The sequence below is a fragment of the Mytilus edulis genome, chromosome 2 (genome assembly GCF_963676685.1).
Source record: "Mytilus edulis chromosome 2, xbMytEdul2.2, whole genome shotgun sequence".
NCBI lineage: Eukaryota > Metazoa > Mollusca > Bivalvia > Mytilida > Mytilidae > Mytilus > Mytilus edulis.
This window is the reverse complement of record NC_092345.1, coordinates 42435577-42460230: the sequence shown is the minus strand read 5'-3', so window position 1 is coordinate 42460230 and position 24654 is coordinate 42435577. Positions and strand designations below refer to the sequence as shown.

The window sequence follows — 24654 nt, the reverse complement described above, 5'->3', positions numbered from 1 at the left end:
ATTTTAAACAGAAAGTCATGCAATTCTCTTTGGTATTGCACTATCGTAATGAAAATGTAATTGTTTGCTGTCGTTAAACATGGTGATCTTGTCTTTTTTAGAGTTTGTCTTTGTTTACTTTAAATTAGTTTGTGAGTTAATTGGCCCAAGTTTCCACATTATCAATAACCTCTAGAAAAAAGTGTTTTTAATCCTATATTATACTTATTATCACTACTTTACAAAAAAAATCTTTGATCTTACTGATTCATAATTCATACCTGTCAACTGACCCGGATTCTGCGGGTGTGACCCAAGATTTTCACAATTCTGAGGGATCACCCGGATCACCCGCCGGGTCATTGAAATAACCCGATTTCACCCGTATTTCTTAGCCTTGAGATTGATTTTCATAAGTAATATTCCTTTGAAATACCGGCAAATTCGTAATTCTTCCATGAACATGCAGTTCATCTAGCTATGTAAACTGTCAAATTAAGTGACCCATTAAGTGCATGGCTTCAATTGACAGCTTTGGTGTCAAACACACTGTTGATTAACACCAATTACCTTAGCTTTAGGTCGTAAATAAATTGCCCTGTTGTTTTACAAAGATATTTCAACTAAGAGTTACTTCCCCTTATTTGTCACCATTCAAAATTATTCCTTATATTTACGTTTTGTGGGTGAAAAAGATTAAATCATAATAATATAAAATTCAAATACATATTGAAAAATAACTTTTCATTATTTTTATACCTTTATACAATTTTTATTTTTTACATTTATACTTCCTTTAACTGTATTACTATATTTTATCATAGTCTAATTTCCTTATCAATTGAGAGGTGAATGTTCATACATGTAATACCTCTACATGGTGTGTTTAAAGGCTAGAACTCTCTTTTTAAAATTACATTTGAAAAATAAATTTTAGATGATGACAAAAAGTAAAGGACATAAGACTGTGATACACAAGTTTATAAAAATCTTTAAAAGTGAAATGAAATAATAATAAATAAGATTTAAAATGACTTAACCAAGTGAACATGCATTGATGTTTTGGTATCTTTGATATACATTATAAGAAAATGTACCATAAATACTGAAATTCAGCTGGAAAAAGTTCGTACGCGTTATGACCTGAGATTTGATTCTTCAATGCAGGTCATGACCTGCATTTTCATCGTCATAGGTTGACAGGTATGATAATTTCTTTTCTCAGCAAAGAAGAGTGATATTAAAAATTATTGCTAGAAACTAAGGCACGTGTGGTTGTCAAAGAAATTAAAAAAAGCTGTCCTAGTTAAAATAGCGATAAACAAGTTATCATTGGTCATCTCTACTCGATTGCTTTTCTCACTTTTGCCTATTGGCTCCAGCTAGAAAATCAATCTATAAGTATCAACATGATACTGAAACTAGAATATGCTGTTTTGCTGTCCTTCTTCATACAGAAATATAGAATGGTATGCTCATTTTTTTTTAAAGAATCATACTTTGATTGAGGAATCAATAATTTATTAAATATGTATTTTCTGCAATGAGGAATAGATATGGACTTCAAATATTTTGGGGCAAAAATACTGAAATCAAGGGAGACAATAGCTTCAAAAGTCTTTAATTAAAATGCTTTTGAAAATGCCTGTACACAGTCAGGCATAGTCAGTTGTTATCTATTTGTTTCATTGGATGATATTTAAAAATATTGTTTTTGGCAGTTTTTATGTACTCCCTCTTTTTGAATTTTACATTGCAATGGAGTTTGGTATTTTTGTTATACTTCTTCATGGTCTGAACAATATTTATTTCTGATTTTAGATCCATGATATGTTCTACAATCTATAATCATTGATGCATATTGCAGAGAATAACAAGGCCTCACACTAAAAGTAGGCCACTCTGCCCTGTATATTGTGCTCCATTGAAGTGATTAATTTGTTGATCGTAGTTTAGATCCTAATTACTCAGTTAGGTATTCAATTCCATTATTCATTTTCGTATAAAAGTAAGGAAAGTTTGAGTGTTATTTTAATAGAAGTAGTTAGTGCTGTCTTGGTCTCTATTTTTAGGGCTTTAGTTCATTGTTTAAGATTATCCAGAAACTTTAATTGACTATTTTTAGTATTTCATGAGATTATTATCTGTTGTACATCCTTTTCCTATTTTGAGTATAGTTTTTTATTTTGAAATATATTTCAATGACACAAGTTCAACAAACAGTACTGTAACATAAAATGAAATACAAGAGGAATAATTTATGAGGATTTGAAAATTAAGAAATCTTAAATTGACTTGAAACAAAAGTTCAAGTAAAAATACTGGAAACAGAATTATATGTCTGTTTTCATCTGTAAACAATGTTGTAAAGTTATGTTTATTTCAGGGAACCAAAGAACCTTTTCTGTTCAAAGCAGAGTTGATAAGCAGAGCTTATAGTGTTAATGCTCCTTTCCTGCAGTGTACTAAGTTCTTTCATACAGTATCCATAGGAGAATTGCTCAGTAAGTAAATACAATTTGATTAGGATATGGACTACACTGGTCATCATCAATTCGTTCAACTCAGTTTTGCTGTTATTTATGTTTCTATATTATAAACACTCAAGACTTTTTTAGTCAAACAGTAAATCGATTTTGATTTTTTCATCCAAAGTGAAGCTATTTCTGTGCGTCTTTAGACCATAAAATCAGGGGGTTCTATATTTGTACAATTTTAATAATAGACTATAAAGTAAATGTTTGTTTACAGGAATAATGCCAGACAATAAAGAAACAGAGTTTGATGCTCAGATGCAGGAGAGTATCAGCACTTTAGAAGAAATTAGTAGAAATATAGCACAAGATGTTGCCATTTTGTATTGTAATGGTGATTTGCCATCATTGCCATTTAATTCTAGTACCACAGCAGAGAATGCTGCTGGAATGACTGTTGATCCCAGAAATATCCATGAAGACTTAAAAAAGACTGGTTATAAGTGGTGAGCGTATTTTAAATTATTTGGCAGAAAAAAAGTATTTAGGGAAATGTGTTTCCTCTCACATATCTATTTTTGCTGTTTTACTATGTTCTTTTAAAAAACTTAAAGGTCTGGATAGGGTTGCAGACTATCGAATGTTGGAAATATGAATTGAGAATAAAGAAAAATAGCCTATAAATCACAGAAATGAATCCCCCAATTGGGACTCTTTTACTTAACAAGCCATAATTAAACTTTGTTCGAAAGTTCCTAATCTGAATGCTTATGATAAATTAAGTATGTCGGAAACCATTTCTTTTTTTCACACATATGTACAATATTGTTAATTTAATTGATCATCAAACTGGACATTTGATGAGATAAAAATTCATTTTATTTTTATCAATGAAACAAAAGGTATCTAAAGCAAGGATCCTGAATTTTTTTCAGACAATTTCAGTCATTTTGAATTTGAGATAACTTAAAAGTTGGTGCCATTTAGATTTTTTTTTGGGTCAAAACTAGATTCATAGCACCAACCAACTCGTTTTGACTGTTTCATTGCATTTACTTCATGAATTTTCAGCTGGTTCCCTGAGGATATTGACAACATATCAGACATGGAAATGACTATGGCTCTTAAAAATTCAAAGGTGAATATCTATTCTTCTGTACAATCTTTAAGAGAGGCATATTTTAGATTTATGTATTTTTCATAAAAATAAAAGTATTGTTTGTTTACCTATATTGCTGATTAATGCAAGTGAAATCAGTATCAACTCATCTCAAATAAGTCAAACATTCAAACACAATAGGCATGAATATAAACCATACATGCAAAAAAAAAATTATGATGCCTATACATGTACTTGCAAAACCACTAAATGGAAATCTATTTCCAAATTGTGCCAAATTATGTCAAAAATCAGGTTTTAACGAAATCTACATTTATGACGTCTCAAATACTTCATTAATAAAATCTTCTTTAACTGTGTCAAGTGGATATTTTAACATACATTTTCCACGTAAGTGAACCAACTTATTTAATATGATATTAAATTTATCACAATTTTAAGGGAGAAATGGGGGGAAAAAAAACCATAATGGTTGAACATATCTGGATAGGTTACGGTTCTTTGATGTTTGAGTTTTAAGTATGAAGCTAAATTATTTGGTAACTTAAAGTAACGTATTTTTTTACAGGTATTGGTTGCATGCATGTCTGAACACTTTGTCAACCATGAGAAATGCCACAGATGGTTCCTATACGCTATAGAACAATTACACAAGCCTTTTGCCATCGCAGTGATGAATGAGTCCCTTGAATGGAAGCACACAGACATTGGATTTAAAATTGGTAACCCTGTAAGTAACTCCTTTACCTTTTTATGCCCCATTTATGGGCCTTATGTTTTCTGGTCTGTGCTTTCGTTCGTCCATCTGTCCTGCTTCAGGTTAAAGTTTTTGGTCGAGGTAGTTTTCGATGAAGTTGAAGTCCAATCAACTTGAGACTTAGTACACATGTTCCCCTATGATATGATATTTCTAATTTAAATGCCAAATAAGAGTTTTTACCCCATTTGCACGGTCCACTGAACATAAAAAGATAGTGTGGATATGTTCTATGGACACATTCTTGTTTAAATGGTAATGTGGATAGCTTTGTGTTACTGTGACTTGTCTGTAAGTGTAGCTCTCCACCTATATGGTAACTTCCTAACAACATATTGTAATTTGACATACCCATATATTTTACTGAATATAAGATGATTAAATACAAAAGATGTCTGATTCTTATGGATATAGAAGATATTGTATGATTTTTCATAATATAATTGAAGTGAAATTAAAATCTCATAGGATTGTAAGTATGTTTTTGTTTATCACCATGCACTTTCACGACTTGAATATGTGTTTCTACATCTGTTCAATTTTCTGACCAGTTGAACAGTTTGGTTTTATAAAACAAATTGCAATTTGGTCAGAATTTTAAATAAATGCAATAGGTGGAGAGCAACACTTACAGTCAAGTCACAGTAAAAATATTAATTTTGTCTCATGTTTTACCAATATTGCAAAAGTGAGAAATAGGTTTTCGCTATTTTGGAAGTGTGTCACCTTATAATTAAAAAAAAAAAGGTGTTTAAACAGTCATATTTTCAAAGGTAAAACAATTTACAAAGGACATTTGTATAAAGATAGATATCTGAATAAAATGACATTTAAGGATTGCTTCAATAAATCATTAAGAAGGAAAAATGTTTTTTTCCAGAGATTTGCAATGATAAAGAATATGAAAAGGTATCCAGAGAAAATAAAGGACTTGATAGATATTATCAAAGGTCATATGGAAATAATAGAGAAAGTATGTAGGATTTGGTATACTGTTAATTCAGAAATTATTGCAAGGTTTTTATGATTGCGAAAAATGCGACAGAGTTGTAAACGCAATAATTTAAAATTGCATTTTGAAACTTTTACATGAATAAAACAGGATTTTTCTAAAAAATCGGGGGGAAAAAATCGCTTTTATGTCTAAAATGTCAAAATCACAATAATAAATGCACGCAATAATTTCTGAATTTACAGTAGTGTCATAGTGGTTCATAATTTCATAATTTCATAAAAATTAAGTTAAGATTTTATTCATTATGCTATTTATGTATTTCTTGATGATCATTATTTCCTTTGAAACTTTCATAAATTCATTACTGGACTAAATTGAATTGTTGCTTAATGAATAAGTTTCCAATACATTATTTACTGATAAACAGAAATGTGTGAGCTTATTTGTATCACATGGATAAATTCACACAGATTTCAGGTTTAAATCTTCTTCCTTTTCTCAGTCCATATTTTAAACTAGCATATGTGTTGTGGCATTTACACACATCTGGTTTGCTTTTTTTGTTTGGCAAGTGAGATTCATGTTGCTGCAAAGTGCACAACTATTAACAGTAGTAAAAACCCTCATATGAAATAATCTCAAAATTCTGATTATAAAATTTTAAAATAAACTTTACTTATAAAACACTGAGGATAATTTAGAGCTTGACAGTCACATATGATAATGACAAAGTCTAGTGTTGAAGACTATTTCTTGCCCTCTGGATGTCTGTTGGTTATTCCTGTGGTTTAAATATAATCCCACATATCCTTTTGTGCATATTCAAAACAGCAGTATAAACACCTAAATACATGTATATGATAATATTTGCTTGTTATTGAAAAATAATGTTAATCTTTTGATAATGTCTCATATCTGGTTTAAGATGAAACTGAAAACCCCTGAAGTATTTATAAGTTACTGTTGGGCAAACTCTCAGGAGGCGTGTTCAATTACAACAGAAGCTAAAGATGGATCCATTGGTTATGGTGATCCAAGAGTAATGAAGACACACCTAGAAAAGAATGGTATTAGGTGTTGGATGGACATAGAACAAATGGGAAAGGTAAATTAACAATGGGAAAAGAAATTTAACATATGGGAAAGGTAAATTAACAGATGGGAAAGGTAAATTAACAGATGGGAAAGGTAAATTAAAAATGGGAAGGGTAAATTACCATTGGAGAAGGTAAATTAACAATGGGAAAGATAAATTAACAAATGGGAAAGATAAATTTACAGATGGAAAAGGAAAATTATCAATGTGAAGGTAAATTTACAGATTGGAAAGGTAAATTAACGTATGGCAAAGCTAAATTATCTGCGAAAAAGGTAAATTAACAGAAGGGAAAGAAAATTATCAATGGGAAGGTAAATTTACAGATGGGAAAGGTATATTAATAGTGGGAAAGGTAAGTTAACAATGGGAAAGGTAAATTAACAATGGGAAAGGTAAGTTAACAAGGGGAAAGGTAAATTAAGAATGGGAAAGGTAAATTAATAGTGGGAAAGGTAAATTAACAATGGGAAAGGTAAATTAATAGTGGGAAAGGTAAATTAACAATGGTAAAGGTATATTAATAGTGGGAAAGGTAAATTAACAATGGGAAAGGTAAATTAATAGTGGGAAAGGTAAATTAACTATGGGAAAGGTAAATTAACAATGGGAAAGGTAAATCATCAAATTTTTTAAGTCCTATCTTTTACTTTATTTAATTGTTCAAAGCTAAACTGTATTACTGTCTATAATAAATTCACTTATATAATTTTTAGGAAGATTATAATTTTTAGGAAGATTATAACTTTTAGGAAGACTATTTATAATCTTTCAGTTGACATCTATACTCTTAGATTTAAAAGAGGTTATAATAAGTAATTGAACAAATGGTTATGCTGAAATTAGTAATGGTAAATGCTGAAGACATAAAAATTCAGTCTCAATATTATATGTTTTTATTTAAAACACTTGCTACTTTTCCTAGTATCAGTACTGTTAATTCAGAAATTATTGTGTGCATTTATTATTGCATTTTTGTCATTTTAGACTAAAATGCGATTTTTATTTTTGCGATATTGAGAAAAACCTGATTCAAATTAAAAAAAGAGTTCAAATTATTGCGATTATAACCCTGTTGCAATATTCGCAATAATAAAAGCATCGCAATAATTTCTGAATTTACAGTAACTTGATGTTACAGTGTTGTTTAATATTTTTTGGTTTTTATATTTCAAAGTACGGACTGTATCAAGACATTACTGTGGGACTTCAGAATTCCAGGGTATTAGTGATTTGTGTGTCTGATGAGGTAAGTACATAATTCGCCGTTTTAGAATCTAAAGCATTCTGGGTAATATTTTCTAAAGCGTACACCAAATTGATGTGTTTGGTTTAAAGCGTGATAAACAATAGAAATTCAACCAATGACATAACGTTATTTTCATTTTGTTGTTCAAACAATGAGATTACCCATAGTCCTCTAGATTCTAAAAAGGCGAATTATCACCTTATATCTGTTCAAGTCCTGATTGCCTAACACTCAGTCAGTGGTGTTATCATGACAAAAAAAAGACTCGATCAAGTTTGATTTATGTTCAAAATGTATAATGGTGCATGTATATAACATTTGTTTCCTGTTCTGGTACTTCAAAGAATAATTTTGTTGAAATGCGCAAGAAATTAATGGGAGTTAACTTCCTAATTTGCTATCATTTTTGTATGAACACAAAAAAAAATTGCGACCGTATCACAGAGTCGTCTGAAGACATTTGGTTTCTTGACAATAACTTTAGTATAAGTTAATGGATCTCTATGAAATTTAAACACTAGGTTTGAAACCACAAAAGGAAGGTTGGGATTGATTTAGGGGGTTATGGTCCCAACAGTTTTAGGGGCCAAAAAAAAGGGGCCCAAATAAGCATTTTTCTAGTTTCCAGACAATAACTGGTAAAACAGTGTATGGATCTCTCTGAAATTGTACCACAAGTTTCCATACCACAAAGGGATGGTTAGGATTGGCTTTGGGGGGTTCAAACTGTTTAGGAATTAGGTTACACAAAACAAATTTAAAGAGCTTTGACAATTGTCACATGGAAGCTTAATCTACATGATGAATTTTTGTATATTGTAATCTTGGTTAATGTGCTCTTGAGATATATTCAATTTACACCAAAAATTACTTAAAAATGCCCTCATAACCAAAAATGAACATACAGTCAGACATATTATATGCATGATTTGGTTTTTATACGACCGCAAATTTTGAAAAAATTTTCGTCGTATATTGCTATCACGTTGGCGTCGGCGTCGTCGTCGTCGTCGTCGTCGTCGTCGTCGTCGTCGTCGTCCTGCGTCCGAATACTTTTAGTTTTCGCACTCTAACTTTAGTAAAAGTGAATAGAAATCTATGAAATTTTAACACAAGGTTTATGACCATAAAAGGAAGGTTGGTATTGATTTTGGAAGTTTTGGTCCCAACATTTTAGGAATTAGGGGCCAAAAAGGGCCCAAATAAGCATTTTCTTGGTTTTCGCACCATAACTTTAGTTTAAGTTAATAGAAATCTATGAAATTTTGACACAAGGTTTATGACCATAAAAGGAAGGTTGGTATTGATTTTGGAAGTTTTGGTCCCAACATTTTAGGAATAAGGGGCCAATAAAGGGCCCAAATAAGCATTTTTCTTGGTTTTCGCACAATAACTTTAGTTTAAGTAAATAGAAATCTATGAAATTTAAACACAATGTTTATGACCACAAAAGGAAGGTTGGTATTGATTTTGGGAGTTTAGGACCCAACAGTTTAGGAATTAGGGGCCAAAAAGGGACCCAAATAAGCATTTTTCTTGGTTTTCGCACCATAACGTTAGTATAAGTAAATACAAATCTATGAAATTTAAACACAAGGCTTATGACCATAAAAGGAAGGTTGGTATTGATTTTGGGAGTTTTGGTCCCAATAGTTTAGGAAAAAGGGGCCCAAAGGGTCCAAAATTAAACTTTGTTTGATTTCATCAAAATTGAATAATTGGGGTTCTTTGATATGCCGAATCTAACTGTATATGTAGATTCTCAACTTTTGGTCCCGTTTTCAAATTGGTCTACATTAAGGTCCAAAGGGTCCAAAATTAAACTTAGTTTGATTTTGACAAAAAATGAATCGGTTGGGTTCTTTGATATGTTGAATCTAAAAATGTACTTAGATTCTTGATTATTGAAGTTTTTTGGTCCAGTTTTCAAATTGGTCTACATTAAGGTCCAAAGGGTCCAAAATTAAACTTTGTTTGATTTCATCAAAAATTGAATCCTTGGGGTTCTTTGATATGCCAAATCTAACTGTGTATGTAGATTCTTCATTTTTGGTCCTGTTTTCAAATTTCAAATTCTACATTAAAGTCCAAAGGGTCCAAAATTAAACTAAGTTTGATTTTAACAAAAATTGAATTCTTGGGCCTCTTTGATATGCTGAATCTGAACATGTACTTATATTTTTGATTATGGGCCCAGTTTTCAAGTTGGTCCAAATCAGGATCTAAAATTATTATATTAAGTATTGTGCAATAGCAAGTCTTTTCAATTGCACAGTATTGTGCAATGGCAAGAAATATCTAATTGCAAAATATTGTGAAATAGCAAAATTTTTTTTAATTAGAGTTATCTTTCTTTGTCCAGAATAGTAAGCAAGAAATATCCTATTGCACAATATTGTGCAATAGCAAGAATTTTTTTTAATTGGAGTTATCTTTCTTTGTCCAGAATCAACTTAAATCTTTGTTATATACAATATACAATGTATATACACTTTTTACTACCAACTGATAAATTTAAATAATCTTTACCATTCAGTGATAACAAGCAGTTTTTTAACATCTTAATATTTTATGATGTATTAAAATGAGTAGTTATTGTTGCAATCTCCATTAAAAATTTGAATTGATATCAGTTTTGAAAAAGGGAAACGGGGATGTGAAAAAAAAGGGGGGGGGGGGGGTTAAATTTTTCTCATTTCAGATTTCATAAATAAAAAGAAAATTTCTTCAAACATTTTTTTGAGAGGCAAAAAAAACCTTTTAAGTTCATTAGACCACATTCATTCTGTGTCAGAAACCTATGCTGTGTCAACTATTTAATTTTAGATTTAAAAAGTTTGAAGAAGAAATCTTTAATTGATTTGTAAAATTTTGGCATTTGTTTTGTGTAAAAAAAACCCATGTAATGTCAAAAATTTGATCACAATCCAACTTCAGAGCTGTATCATGCTTGAATGTTTTGTCCATACTTGCCCCAACTGTTCAGGGTTCGACCTCTGCGGTCGTATAAAGCTGCGCCCTGCGGAGCACCTGGTTAAAATATGTTTTTGTATTTATAACAGATATTTAAAGATGGTAATTCACCTAAGCATTATTGTGAGGTAATTGACCAATATAAAAGGGTAGGAATGTCCTTTACCATCAGGCTTCAAAGGGTCATTTTAAGCTATCGATAGTTTCAAATTGGTTAAAATTTTACTGTGATTCATCAAAATATCACTATCATGATTTGTTAGAAGTCTCAAATAATTGTTGTGGGAAAAAATTTAAATGTGATTCGTCAACATCTATTGATTTTTGTATTGTCCAAAAGAAATTGTACCTATTGTCATACACAAAAAATTGCTGTTAACTACATTTACCGTTGTTTGTCATGAGGTACCCCCATTATGACCTCATATAAAGCATCCTTTGAAAGAGTCTGAACTGAAAACATTCATTATAATTTCAATAAAAATTTAGCCGAAGACAAATGAAAACATGCATGATAATTTCAATAAAAATTTAGAAGAAGACAAATGAAAACATGCATGATAATTTCAATAAAAATTTAGAAGAAGACAAATGAAAACATGCATGATAATTTCAATAAAAATTTAGAAGAAGACAAATGAAAACATGCATGATAAATTAAAAAAAAATAGTTCAAGATACTAAGATAATCAAAAATCACAATTTGAAGAAAAAACACTGCTAAAAAAAAAACTATGAAAAAATCCTACAAAATTCTTTCTAGAAAACTCAAAGCTGAGCAACTCAATAAGAAAGCTTCATGGTTACAATAATGAGTAACTGTAACTTACAGTTCATACTTTACCTATTGGCATTATAAAATAAACCACTATAATTGTCTATAAACACCTTTTCATCCCAAAATGTAACCATTGCCAGTTATAGCTGCACAACAGTAGCTTGTAGTCTTGTTGTGATATTTATTGAAAAATTTTCCAACATTTGGTTGGAATTTGTCAAGAAATATCATTATGACAATAAGAGCTATGGTTCCACAGCTATATTGGTGTGAGCCTAGGCTCTGTGTTGAAGACCGTAACTTGACCTATGAATGGTTTACTTTTATAAATTGTGACTTTGAAGGAGAGTTGTCTCATTGGCACTCAAACCAAATCTTCCTATATCTAAGTACATATATATGCGATATTGAAATGTGTGGTTATATACTTTTAGTATTTGGAATCTGATGCTTGTATGATGGAAGCTAGATTTGGTGTACATAATTTGTATTTGCCAATAGTTGTTTGTATAGTAGGCACAGGGAAGCTCTGGAAGGAATCAGAGGTTTGTATATTAAATTTTTAGATTTTTTTTAACACGTTTTGAAAGAATGGCATTTCTCAACTGAATACTTTTGTCAAAGTGTCTAAATTGATTTACCCATTTATTGGTCCATGTCTGGATAAAATTAATTCTATTCCACCAAAAAGTAGCAGCTGAGATGGTATATTCAACAACATAACATTTGTCTTAAGCTAAAAAAAATAAAGACAAAAATTAAAAGCATGCATTTAGTTTTAGAATTAAGTGGAATATCTATTCTAATTTGAATCAGGAGGAGCAATATTAATATAAATGTATTTTATTAAATGCAGGATTAAACTAAACATTTTAAGAAATATATAAATGTATTTTTTCATATTTTGCAAAATGATATTACCGGTACTCGATTTTAGTTCAAATTTTGAGAAATTAATCATTGTTTGCTCCTTCTTTTAAATAATTTTGTTGTATTAATACTAAGTAGAAACAACTACAATGAATTTAGTAAAATTAATTGTTGTAATTTCTAAACTAAAAATATATTTTATTTTAGGTGAGTCTAATGATAAAGAAGCAGCCGGAATTAGCAACTGTTATCAAAATGCAGAAAGAGACTCCTGATGTATATGACGAAGTCTTGACAGCTGTTAAAAATTACCTACTACAACCTGAGACAGATAGACAGAAAAAAGTCAGAGAAAAGCTGGAGAAAGCAAAAACAAAACTAAAGAAGAAGGGAAACTTAGAGGAAAAATTAAAGCAACAAGGAGATACAAATTTGTCCTTTCAGGTGTGTCTATTTATATATGAATTATGTTTATCTTTTCTGATATTTCTTGCTTCACTGCTGGTAATAGCCCACTTGACTGAAACTAGTTATTGAGATACCCCCCAAGGATGACTGGGAAAACAAAATATGGTCACTTGGTCTTCTTTCGAATGGTAGGGAAAAGCTTGCCAAAGTGTGTTTTCCGTTTGGCTGTGCGGGATGTATCAAGTTTGCGGCAACATTCAGTTAGAATGGGGACGTTAAATCTGATGCCTTGTGTAAAGAGAGTGCCATGCTCTTTGCATGTTAAGAACCGTTGCAACAACTCTTTGAGGGATCTGTAGGTGACCTGTTGCAAAGCAAAATTTCTGTCCCTATCCAATATACCCTCATTTTCCAGTGACAGTCCATCATCCCGGTTGGCCTCTATTATTACAAGACCTACCTATTGTATTTATTGTTAACTTGTTCTCGTCCTGAACATGCATGGAATATGTGTCACTTGACGTTAAGCAACAAACAATCAATCAAAAAGTTATTGAAATATTACCATCACTTGATGTTCCTTATCTGATGTTGTTCTGTTCTGTTATACAATTTAACATTTATGAAAATCTTCTCTATCACATAATTTATATTCATTATTTCATTATAAAAATGTGTATTTTTTCTTGTAGGAAGAGGTAGAACTTATACAGAGAAAGTTCATGAGATATGTAACAAAGTTATCAATGATGGAAGACACGTACATTCCACGACTATTGGTTGTTGATTTACATGACAAAAAACATTGTAAGAATTTTACACAAAATATTGGTTGTCCTATCTATCATTTAAACTGAGTAGTTATTTTAGAAAGAACTTGTTTAATATCTAAAGAACTAAAGTTTGAACTACAGTCATGAAACTAGGCAGGTATGATGTATCACCTTTAAGGGGAGAAAAATAGAAGGTTACTGCAACCCTTCATATTAAGCTTTGCTGAATTTTGTCAAATTTTTCATCAGAGTTGATTTCTTTAACATATGTGTACTTGCAGCCACAAAATCAAATAGATTCATTTCGTGAAAAAGTAAACTCAAATCCATCAATTGTAATCATTTCTTTCTGCTTTGTATGTTTTTTTAGATTTAAGTTAAAATCATATTTCCAATTTTTTCAGCAACAAATTCACTTATGGACAATTTACAGGTAAGAATTGTTTTTCATAGGTTTCAAATTTTCCTTTGTATGGAACGCCATGAGACTGCTAAAGGTAATTATTGGCCTTTAGTTGTGGTCTCTTTGACATATTCCTCATTTCCATTCTCTGTTTTATTTGGTTTGAAAGAAAACCAAATTTGGTTTAAATACTATTTCACAGTTTATTCCATTTTGTAAATAGAACACCATCATTCAAGTTTTTTGGTTATAAATAATCCTTACATATGTATTTATTGTACTTTAAATGGAAAGAAAAATTACAAATAGCATATCATATTAGTTTAAAAGGGTCTTAGGCCAAAGAAGTCTGAAAATAGTTTAGGGTCAATTTAGGCCGTAGCACATATTTACATTTAAAAATGCATACTAAAGCTATAGGGAATAAAAATGTGTGTCTTATTCATTATTTCTATACTCAAGTTACATGATACAATAAATCTGAGCACAAAAGGACTCTTTAGTTCAACTTTTTGTGCAGACAGTATGGTCAAATGCAAAGATTTTTCAATTTTTAGTGAAAAACTTGCATGCAATTTTAGCCCAAACAGGCTTATATTTGAACCACTTGCTATCCTACAAAAGAAAAGAGAGATATTATGTGAAATGAGACAGGTACAAAAGACATTATAAAGTGCTTTTATACAAATTTAGTGAAATCTTCAATATGGACTTCAACTTTTATGTACCAAGCTCCTCACATTTAACTTGATCCAAACAGGGCATTAGACAAGGGTCATTTATACAGCACATTTTGCACACATTATCTGAGATAATCTTCTTTTCTGTATATTCAGAGTTCACAAATGAGTTATACAACTGGATTAAAGCATAGGAACACAAATATTGACACATGAAAAAAATGACAAGTAACACACTGTCCACACTAAGGACTATATTCGTGAACAATGAAAATCAAGGGACGATAACTGTGTACTCGGACCTTATGTCCTCAAACACGATCTACTTTTATATGTGTCTTTGTTCAATTATAGAATAAATTCAAGAAAACCTCAATTGAACTGAAACATTGTCATTTTCAAGTTGTTATTTGTCTAACAAAAAATATTTGAATAGAAAGAATGCTAAAAGGTTAGATCAATTGAGAAATAAAAATTTAAAAATGACAATGTTTCAATAAAATTTAGACCACTACATCAAATCAATTAATACTACTAGAAATAAAGCTTGCAAGTATTTTTATCATGCACATTCTTGTTTTATATAGCAGTATGGAAATCCAGTATATATTGATATGGTGTTGAAAGCCATGGATGAAGCATATACTGGTGACAAGGCCAAGGCTAAGGTTAGTCAACTAGGGTTTAAAACTAAAAATTACACATTTTAGAGAGGTGACTGATGGCAAAAAGCTTAGTTATCTTGATATAAAAATAAGGAGATGTGTTATGATTGCAAATGAAATCACTATCCACTAAGGACCATAGGAGGAGGTTAAAGACATTGACAAGTCACTATACAGCCTTCAACAATATACGACATGTCATGACAAATATGAGAAAGAGAAAACCAAAGTTGATTTATTCTTAAAACAATTATGGCAGACAGCAACCCAGGACAACCACTTAAAAGCAGGCACACAAAATATAGTTTTTCTCACAAAATTTAATTAAACTATGCCACAATCATTAATGGGGTATCTAGTTTCAAAAGTGTGAAAATTTACCCTGCTTGCTGACCAAGACGGCTGACATAGTTAAAAAAAAAAAGAACATTGAGGGTAAACTGCAATTTATGTTGATAATCTTGAAAACCACTATAAATAGAGAAAAATCTGACGGAGGCAAACATTTTGAGATCTACCTGCTGTTTACATATGTCAAAATTGTCAGATGACTCATATAGAAGTTATTGCTCTTAAATTTCAATTTCTATCTATTTTTTTTCATTTTAGGATATTATTTTTAATTATAATAATTTCAAAGAAACTTTAATAATATCCATATGAAAACTGACATTGATGATACCTGAATAGCTATTTCTTGTTTCACTGACAACTTGACATATACAATGTATAACTATTTATAAAGGTTAGAGCTAATTTTCCTAATGATTGAAGAGTGAGACTTTGGTTGGCTTGCTTGCTTTGTTTGTATTGGCATTTGCAAACAATATATAAGAAGGTAGAGTTAATTAAACCAGTATACATTATACTTAAATTTGATTGGATGCTAGGAATCTAAATATAATGTTTACAGGTTGAACTCTGCTTATGGTATTCATTTTGTTAACAGATGTCTATCTTAATTGCAATGCTTGACAAAAGGTCATCCTCTGCAAAGATTGAAAAGACACACATAAACATCTGTAATCCCTAAATTGCCTAGTTTTGTCATTAGAAATAAACATTCTTTATTGTTTGGTAAATTGAAAGTTTAACTGTAGATTATGCATGCCATGCTTATTGACTATACAGTAAGTAGAAAGAATCAAATTTTTGTTCCATGATTATTATAACATCATTTATTCCTCTGGGGTTTATGTCCAGCTTAGGAGCATTATGTTTTTTGGTATGTGTGCCATTTGTCTGTCCGTCTGTCCCATTTTCTGTCAAGTTTTTGGGCAAGGTAGTTTTTGATGAAGTTGAAGTCCAATCAACTTGAAACTAAGTACACATGTTCCTTGATATGATATGATCTTTCTAATTTTAATGCCAAATAACAGTTTTGACCTCCATTTCACAGTCCATTGAACATAGAAAAAGATAGTGCGAATGGGGCATATTTGTACTATGGAGACATTCTTGTTCCCACTATTTTGAATATCAAATCCCTAATTTTTCCTTTTTGCCTTACAGGAAGAAATTGAAAAAATACAATGCACAATAACAGCTCTAGAAAATGGTAGTGAGGATAATCTGCCTTCAGAGTTAAAATGGGCTTTACAATTGGTACACATAGAGTCAAAAAAATTAGATGGGAAATTCTATGAACATGATGAAAGAAATTCAATCCCATTAAGTCTCAAGGAAAGATTATTGCCTGAACCAAAAGAGAAGCGGGATTTAGAATTAAAACGCAAAGAACAGTTTAAAATTCAATATACACAAAGAATTCTAAGTAATATATCAGTAAGTGTTGCTATACAAACATATAAACGAGTCTAAATTGAAAACTATATTCAAACCTATGATTGCATTGGATAAAAACCGCAATTTTTATACATGTGCATGTAAAACAAATTTCGTTGTAGAAGGGTCTAAATACAGTAGAAACAACATTTTCCAAAAGACCAAAAAAAATGAAGAAGTATATTTAAACAAAACGCATTTGACTAACAGGTCGAACAACTGATGTTCTTTAACCCTGCTGACTGCCATTGGCGATTGCCAAATAAAATTGATTACAAGCTGTAAAAAAATGGATCTTAATATAAATTTAATACTAAACAGAAAACAATTAACTTGTGGCCACAATGTTATGCCACAAACGTAAGGTGTTAATATTTTTTTGTACACCAGATCGCTATTTCGACAATAAATGTCTCTTCGGTGATGTTAGGGATCGAAACGGTATTTGGATATATATATAATACCAGAAGTGCTGTAAAAAAAGAAGATGTGGTATGATTGCTAATGAGACATCTCTCCATAAGAGACCTAATGACAAAGGAATTAACAACTATAGGTAGCTGTTCGGCTTTCAACAATGAGCAAAGCCCATACCACATAGTTCACTATAAAAGGCCTAAAAACAACCAATGTAAAACATTTCAAATGAGAAAACTAATGGCCTATTTTATGAACAAAATAATGAACAAAAAGAAAATATGTAACACAACAACAAATGACAAACACTGAATTACCGGTACAGGCTCCTAACTTGTGACAGGCACATACAGAACCCTAACTTAACTTGGGACAGTGGTGTAACAGTATAACGTAAGAACAAACTATAGAAATCAGTTGAAAAAGTTTAACTCATCAAGTGGATCCAAATAAAAATACATCTAACAAAATCAGAGTGACATGGACATGTACTTGTACATCCCAACATCTTAAAGACTTAGTACAGATCTGAGAGAATTCACAGTTTCTGACAGCTAGTTCAAAGCCAATATCAACTAATAAAAAAAATCATGCATCTAAGACTATAAAATCAATTCAAAATCTTCAAATATAAGAATATTTTGGATGCAGCATTAATGAATACATTTAAATGATAATTCTATTACAGGCAATTTTAGAAGACAGCATAGATGATGAATGGAAAGAAAGAAACCTCAACCTCAGAGTGTTATGTGAATATGAACAGGTATATATAATATTAAATTTCTCTTCCTTCCACAACAAATTAATCATCATGCCTCTGTGTCCTATAGGTACCATGCAAAGTTGCATATGTCATCCATTTTTATGATTATTCAGTTTCTTTTTTTTTTGGAGAAGAATACACCTATATTATTCTTGTCTGTCGCTCAGTAATTCTCGTTTAAGGGTTAAAAACGAGACCCGGCATTATCAGCGACGTCACAATGTGAGAGGAGAAGTTATCAGCAATGTCACAATGCGAGATTAGACGTTATCAAGCTTGCTTTTCTCAAGTGTAAAACTGTCTTAGGGAGAGGGGGAAAAAAAACAAAAGAACGATAAACAGATGATATCGTAAAATATCAAAGTGTAGAAAACCTAATAATCTATACTTAAACAGGACATGGAGTATTACTATAACATAGCAAACAGAATGGTTTAGTCACTCGATTGCTCCTCTCTCCTTTTTGACTAGCTTTGTTTCCAGTGTCAGCATCAACAAGGAATTCGTTTGTGATAAGGTCTAGTTTATGATGAACCACAAGTGGTAGGTTAATGATATTTGGTATGCTGCAGTTGTATTAGCATTGGCACATCTCATTTCCATGGAGATTATTTAGTCATATAATTTCAGTTCATTGACTTTGAATATTTACTTTAAAATTTACATGTTTGAGTATTGCTATTTTAATTTTTAAAGGAGAGACATAGCTCTGTAATAACAGTTTATTTATCTCAATAAATGGAGAAAAAAAATGCAAGGCAGGTTCAAGAACATACTATAAAATAATTTATTAACATTGCTACCATAAATAAACGAAAATCTGGTACCAGTAAAATAATACTTAATAATAAATTTTACAGGGATGGCATTTCTATGGAATTACAGTTGACCTTGAAAAATTTACTGGTAAAGAAAACCTGATGAAAGTTCTGAAAGATATATCTCCATATCTATCTAGGTTTTATGCTATTCTTAAACAAAATGGAGTTGACCTGCACTGCATGGAATCTTTAAGTGGAGAAAATTTCCTCAAGTTTATACAAAAGGTATATTGATAAGTAGAGATGTTTTGGTGTATATTATAGGATTAAACACAAATTTTCGAGAGGGTATTGATGTGTCAACCCAGGCAAGCTTAAAGAAAATACTTTTCACATCATATTTTTTTTTATGAAAACTTCGTTAAACCACCCATACATCACTTTCAATTCAGCATGCTTTGCATTGGCAAAAGCCAATTTTGTCCAGCATGGAACCAGTCTACAATTGGCAAAGGGTAGTAATTTGTTTAAAAAGTGTGTAATAACAGAATCAAATCGGTAATTGGCAAATGGACTATTATACACTACACAAACAAATGTTTGGAAGGGGAATATATTAGGATCACCATGTCTGTTCATCCATTCTTCTGTTTCAGCCACAAAACGTTTGTACCTTAAAACTAAGAAGATGTGTTATGATTGCCAACAAGACTACAAAGACATAGGTCAGCATAAAAAATTTAAAACAATTCAAAGGACTGATTTATGTTCAAAACACTATAAACAAAAAAACTAATACAATCTACAACAACAAACAACAACCACTGAACGACAGTCTCCTGATTTGGGACAGGCATATACACAATGTGGCAGGGTTAAACAGGTTTTCTGACTTCTAACTATCTCTCTCTCTAACCTGGAAGGTAGTGTAACAGTACAACATAAAACAAACTATAAAAATATGTCAAAAAGGGCTTCACTACAATACACCACATCCCTGTCTGGAAGGATCAATTTTGGAGAATAATACTGTGGACTATACAAGCCTATATACGGTACTCAATTTCATAGCAGCAACTAAAATGCATGAACAGGAAGTTTAGGTCAAACTATGCTTTGTATGTAATTGGTCTGTTATATGAAGACAAGTTCCCTTTTGATTTTGAGAATTTATTGACTTGTTACATTTTGTATTTCAAGAATATGCTTTGTGGATTTCGAACCTGAGTGAAAGACAGCACATAATTCCTTAATCCTTCATTGAAAGGTTGTTAACCAAAACCCTCAGATTTTTAACATCTAACCAATCTAAAAATCTAGTTTGTTTTTTTTAATGTGGCGAGTGTTATGATCATTTAATGTACTTTTCATGCATGACTTTTAATCTCTCATTTAGTAAATAAGCTGAGTGTTTCTGTTGTTATATATATTTTTGTTTCCATCAAAGCAGTGTAGGTGAGGGATTCATGTCCCTTCCTAAGCCTCTTTTAATGTGATGTTTCAAAGTTTACTAATAACACTTCTTGTTGAAATAGGAGTGTGAAGGTCCATTAGATTGTAAAATATTGTTGAAAAAGAGTGTATTTTATTGTTTCTTTTTTAGGAGGGAAGTACTAAAAATTTCACTGAAGCTTACAGAGCTCTCCGTAAAGTGATAGAAGATTACTCTGAATTGGACAAATCGTGGTTACATGAGTTTTGGAGGTAAACGATTTAAAGAAGCATCTTTGATGAATTTAATTTTCATATGTAGCGAAAATGTTAGTCATGATCTTGTGAAGCAGAGAGGGTGTTATGGAATGCTAATGGCAATTCATCCGATAATGTAGGTCCTCTCACACCTATACATTTGTAGTTCAAATCAAATTCAATAAAATTGATGAAAATTTTACATGATAATTTCTCTCTCACCTACTTTTCTTATCAAACTTTAAAAAGGTTTATATCAGCAATATGTTGAACACGTTTAAAATCATATATGACATGAAAAAAGCAACATTTCAAGCCTTCTGGGGAAAATAAGAGGTCCTTTAAAAATGATTTATTTTGTTCTTATGATATGGTTTATATGATACCACTGAAAGCATTTTTAAAAATTCTCATTAATCCTTAAACTTTCTTCATTCCTTTTAGTTCATCATCTCATCACTTTTGTCCCAGTTTCACATTACTGTATTGAGCTCATACAATAAGCTTCAATTAGAAATTCTAGTGTCTAGATAGTATCTAATGAGCAATATTTTCAACATGTGGCCATTTGGATGATATATTTTTTTGCACAACTCAAATACATTATGTAGAAAGTTCCAATTGAATCAGAATCATGACAGTAATATTGCCTAAAAATGACAATACATAATTATAGCTGAACAGCCGTGGTGTAGTGGTTAGTGCATTGGACAACTAACACAAAGGTTCCTGGTTCGATTCCCTTCTGGGATGAAAATTTCAGGGACTTAATTTTCGGCTCTCCCTTGACACCATTTGCGAGTATGGTCTTGAGGAAACGACGATAGTCCGTCGGAAGGGAACGATACATGGCTGACCCGTGTTAAGAGAGAGCCATATCTCTTGCACGTTAAAGACACTCTTGTAGATTTCGAAAAAAGAGCAGGCTAATGCTGCTACAAGGCAGCACTCGCACCCGCAAAGTGGAAAGGGATTAATATAAGTTGAAAAACTTGTTTTCCAATCCACTATAAATAAATATGTTTAAACTAATTTTCTTTCAAGGCAATTTTGCTTCAATTGGGTATTGATTGCTGCTTTCTTATCAATTCAGATGTTGTTTGCCAAATGGAAAAATTGCCTATTTATGTAAAGACCATATGAGCAAAGTTGGAGCCACAAAAATACGACATGGGACAAGACAAGTACGACATGTACTTACAGACCAAGATAAACACTTTAAGGAGGCATTATCAGAAAATCCAGTGATCCTGCAGTTAAAACAAGAAGGGATAACAATGAAAGACCATGTAGTAAAGAAAATAGAACCAAAAACTACAGACGATTCTAAAGGTTTGTATTCAATTTCTCTCATATTTTTTTCTTTATGAAAATTACAGTTGATTTTTTATCTCACTTGAAGGGTTAGTGTGAACTATTACCATTGTCTGTCATTACTCATCTGCCTTTCGTCATAGTCATAGTCAATTAATTTAAACAAAATTCTTATTCTCTGAAACAACCTTGCAAAATTTAAACCAAATTTGACAACAGTCATCATTTGGGTTTCAAATAATGTGTCTGATGATCCCAACTGCCAACTTACAAAGCTGAAATGGATAAAAAATAGAATGCACTTGTTTGTCTACTACAGTTTCAGTTAGAGGTTGAAGAGGATATTCTTGTAATTTTTCATGTTAAAAAAAAAGCCATTTAAGTCATTGGTTACCTATATTTTTCATTATTTTTTTCAAATAAGCTGTTCTTAAATTATTTTTTTTTTTCTATGTTGATATTACCTTGATTTCTCCTATTAGTATATAATATAGTTTATTCAAGAAAATGATAGTGAAATCCTATATTAAAAAAAAAAATGGACTTATACCCGCAAACCCCCTTAATCACTATAAAAGCAAACAAATATATCAACAATGAAAAACAAAATAGACTAAAGGTCAAAGCACGTAAGCAAAAATGAAAAACAAGAATGCAAAAAATGGCAAAATCTGTCTTTGAAAGAAGCATGCATTTGTGTTTTAAAAGTACTTTTACTCTGTTAAACTAATAGGAGTAAACAAGGTAATATCAAAATAAAAAAAGAACTAAATTACAGAAATCACTTTTACAATTTTTTAGTTTAAGTACAGCTTATTTAAAAAAAAAATATAAAAAATATAGGTCACCGATGAGTTCAAAAGTTATTTCAATTTTAATGCAAAAAATTGGCATGCTTTTACCAAAGGGAGATAATTTGGAGCTTTTCAATGATATAAACATTTTAAAAGTCATCTGGGGACAAAACGAATTGATTTTTTTGGTTGGTTTTTATACCATTTCATAAAGTAACAACTAAAAGTGTAACAAATAAAATTTGTGACGAAAAAAATCATGTTTTAATATTTACCAAAATTTTTGTACCCTCTAGCCTCCTTAAGCAGAAAAAATAGACATTGGATTCCAGAATATTGTGCTCATGAAATTTTTTTTTATGTATTTTCAGGAGAGAATGCAGAAGATCAAAATTTTCCCTCTGAGAATAAAGACAGCAGACTACTAAAGAGTCGAGAGTCCTCAGCCGAGAGTGAAACTTCACAGCAGTCTACCTCATCTAAACGCTCACAAAAATCTCAGAGACGCACAAGTCAAGCATGTTCGTTGCAGTGATAACAGACCTTGTTTATTACAGCAATAAAAATATATACTGCTATAACAGTTTACACACATTACAGTAATAACAGAACACTACATTTTATAAAACTCTTAAAGTCTATTTGTAACAAAACTGGTAGAACATGATCTTGGTAGCAATAGAAGCACATGTACATTATAGCAATAGAAAAACCTGTTTATTGTAGCAATAGGAGAACATGTTCATTGTAGCAATAGAAGAACATGTTCACTGTAGCAATTGATAGAAGAACATGTACATTATAATATTAGAACATGTACATTGTAGATGTTTTAAAATTATTTTTTGGGGGGGAAATCAGCCTGTACTGTCATGTGACGTAAGACCACAAAGCAAAACACTTTGATTAAAAGTTGTTAAAATTATAATAAGAAATTAACATCTGAATAGATTGCTGAAATTTTGAATGTATTGCTTTATTGACTCTGAATTACAACGAATCAGTATTACATGAAATTTTTCAGGTAATTAGGGCCCTATAGTGATCAGTCTGTCTGTCTGTCCGTCCGTAACACTTTAACTTTGTGTCCGCTCCATATCTAGAGAACCATTATGAGTTCATACTTTATACTTTACATGTTTATTAACCACCACCAGAGGGCGTGTCATGATGTATGTACAACTTCCTAGGTCAAAGGTCAAGGTAAAAAAACTGGTTTCAGTTGACAACCCTGTGTCCTGTGGTGAAGATCGTGTCCGCTCTATATCTTGAGAACCGTTATGATTTCAAAGTTTATACTTGACATCCATTTTAACCAACACCAGAGGGTGTGTCATAATGTATGTACAACTTCCTAGGTCAAAGGTCAAGGTCAAAAACTTTGGTTTCAGTTGACAACCCTGTGTCCTGTGGTGAAGATCGTGTCCGCTCCATATCTAGATAACCGTTATGATTTTATACTTAATACTTAACATGTTAATTAACCAACACCAGAGGGTGTGTCATGATGTATGTACAACTTCCTAGGTCAAAGGTCAAGGTCAAAAACTTTGGTTTCAGTTGACAACCCCGTGTCCTATGGTGAAGATCGTGTCCGCTCTATATCTTGAGAACCGTTATGATTTCAAATATTATACTTGACATCCATTTTAACCAACACCAGAGGGTGTGTCATGATGTATATACAACTTCCTAGGTCAAAGGTCTGTCTGTCTGTTGGTCTGTCCATCGCTAACAAATTTTATCCACACTATATTTTGAGAGGACAGCTGTTATTATTTCATACTTTATACCTGACAAACATTTTCAACTTAACATATATATTAACCAACACCAGAGAATGTTTCATAATGTATGCATCCTAGGTCAAAGGTCAGTCCGTCGGTCTGTCCATCCGTTCGTTGTTCTTAACAAATTGTGTCCGCTCTACCTCTCGAGAACCATTAAT

General features: G+C 31.4%; 1 protein-coding gene across 1 annotated transcript in view; it reads left to right on the top strand.

Moving 5' to 3' along the window:
- The window catches only part of LOC139510201 (uncharacterized), a 119209-nt gene extending 95536 nt beyond the window's left edge, over window positions 1–23673 (top strand). Inside the window, exons 57-74 of the mRNA XM_071296661.1 lie at window positions 2366–2483; window positions 2731–2959; window positions 3525–3591; window positions 4142–4303; window positions 5211–5303; window positions 6211–6390; window positions 7559–7630; window positions 11816–11926; window positions 12459–12695; window positions 13352–13466; window positions 13837–13865; window positions 15103–15183; window positions 16693–16965; window positions 18071–18148; window positions 19009–19194; window positions 20513–20613; window positions 21692–21930; window positions 23078–23673. Of these exons, the coding sequence (XP_071152762.1) occupies window positions 2366–2483; window positions 2731–2959; window positions 3525–3591; window positions 4142–4303; window positions 5211–5303; window positions 6211–6390; window positions 7559–7630; window positions 11816–11926; window positions 12459–12695; window positions 13352–13466; window positions 13837–13865; window positions 15103–15183; window positions 16693–16965; window positions 18071–18148; window positions 19009–19194; window positions 20513–20613; window positions 21692–21930; window positions 23078–23241 (2535 nt within the window). The 3' untranslated portion in view covers window positions 23242–23673. The remainder of the gene's footprint in view (window positions 1–2365; window positions 2484–2730; window positions 2960–3524; window positions 3592–4141; window positions 4304–5210; window positions 5304–6210; window positions 6391–7558; window positions 7631–11815; window positions 11927–12458; window positions 12696–13351; window positions 13467–13836; window positions 13866–15102; window positions 15184–16692; window positions 16966–18070; window positions 18149–19008; window positions 19195–20512; window positions 20614–21691; window positions 21931–23077) is intronic.
- The last annotated feature ends 981 nt before the right edge of the window (window positions 23674–24654 follow it).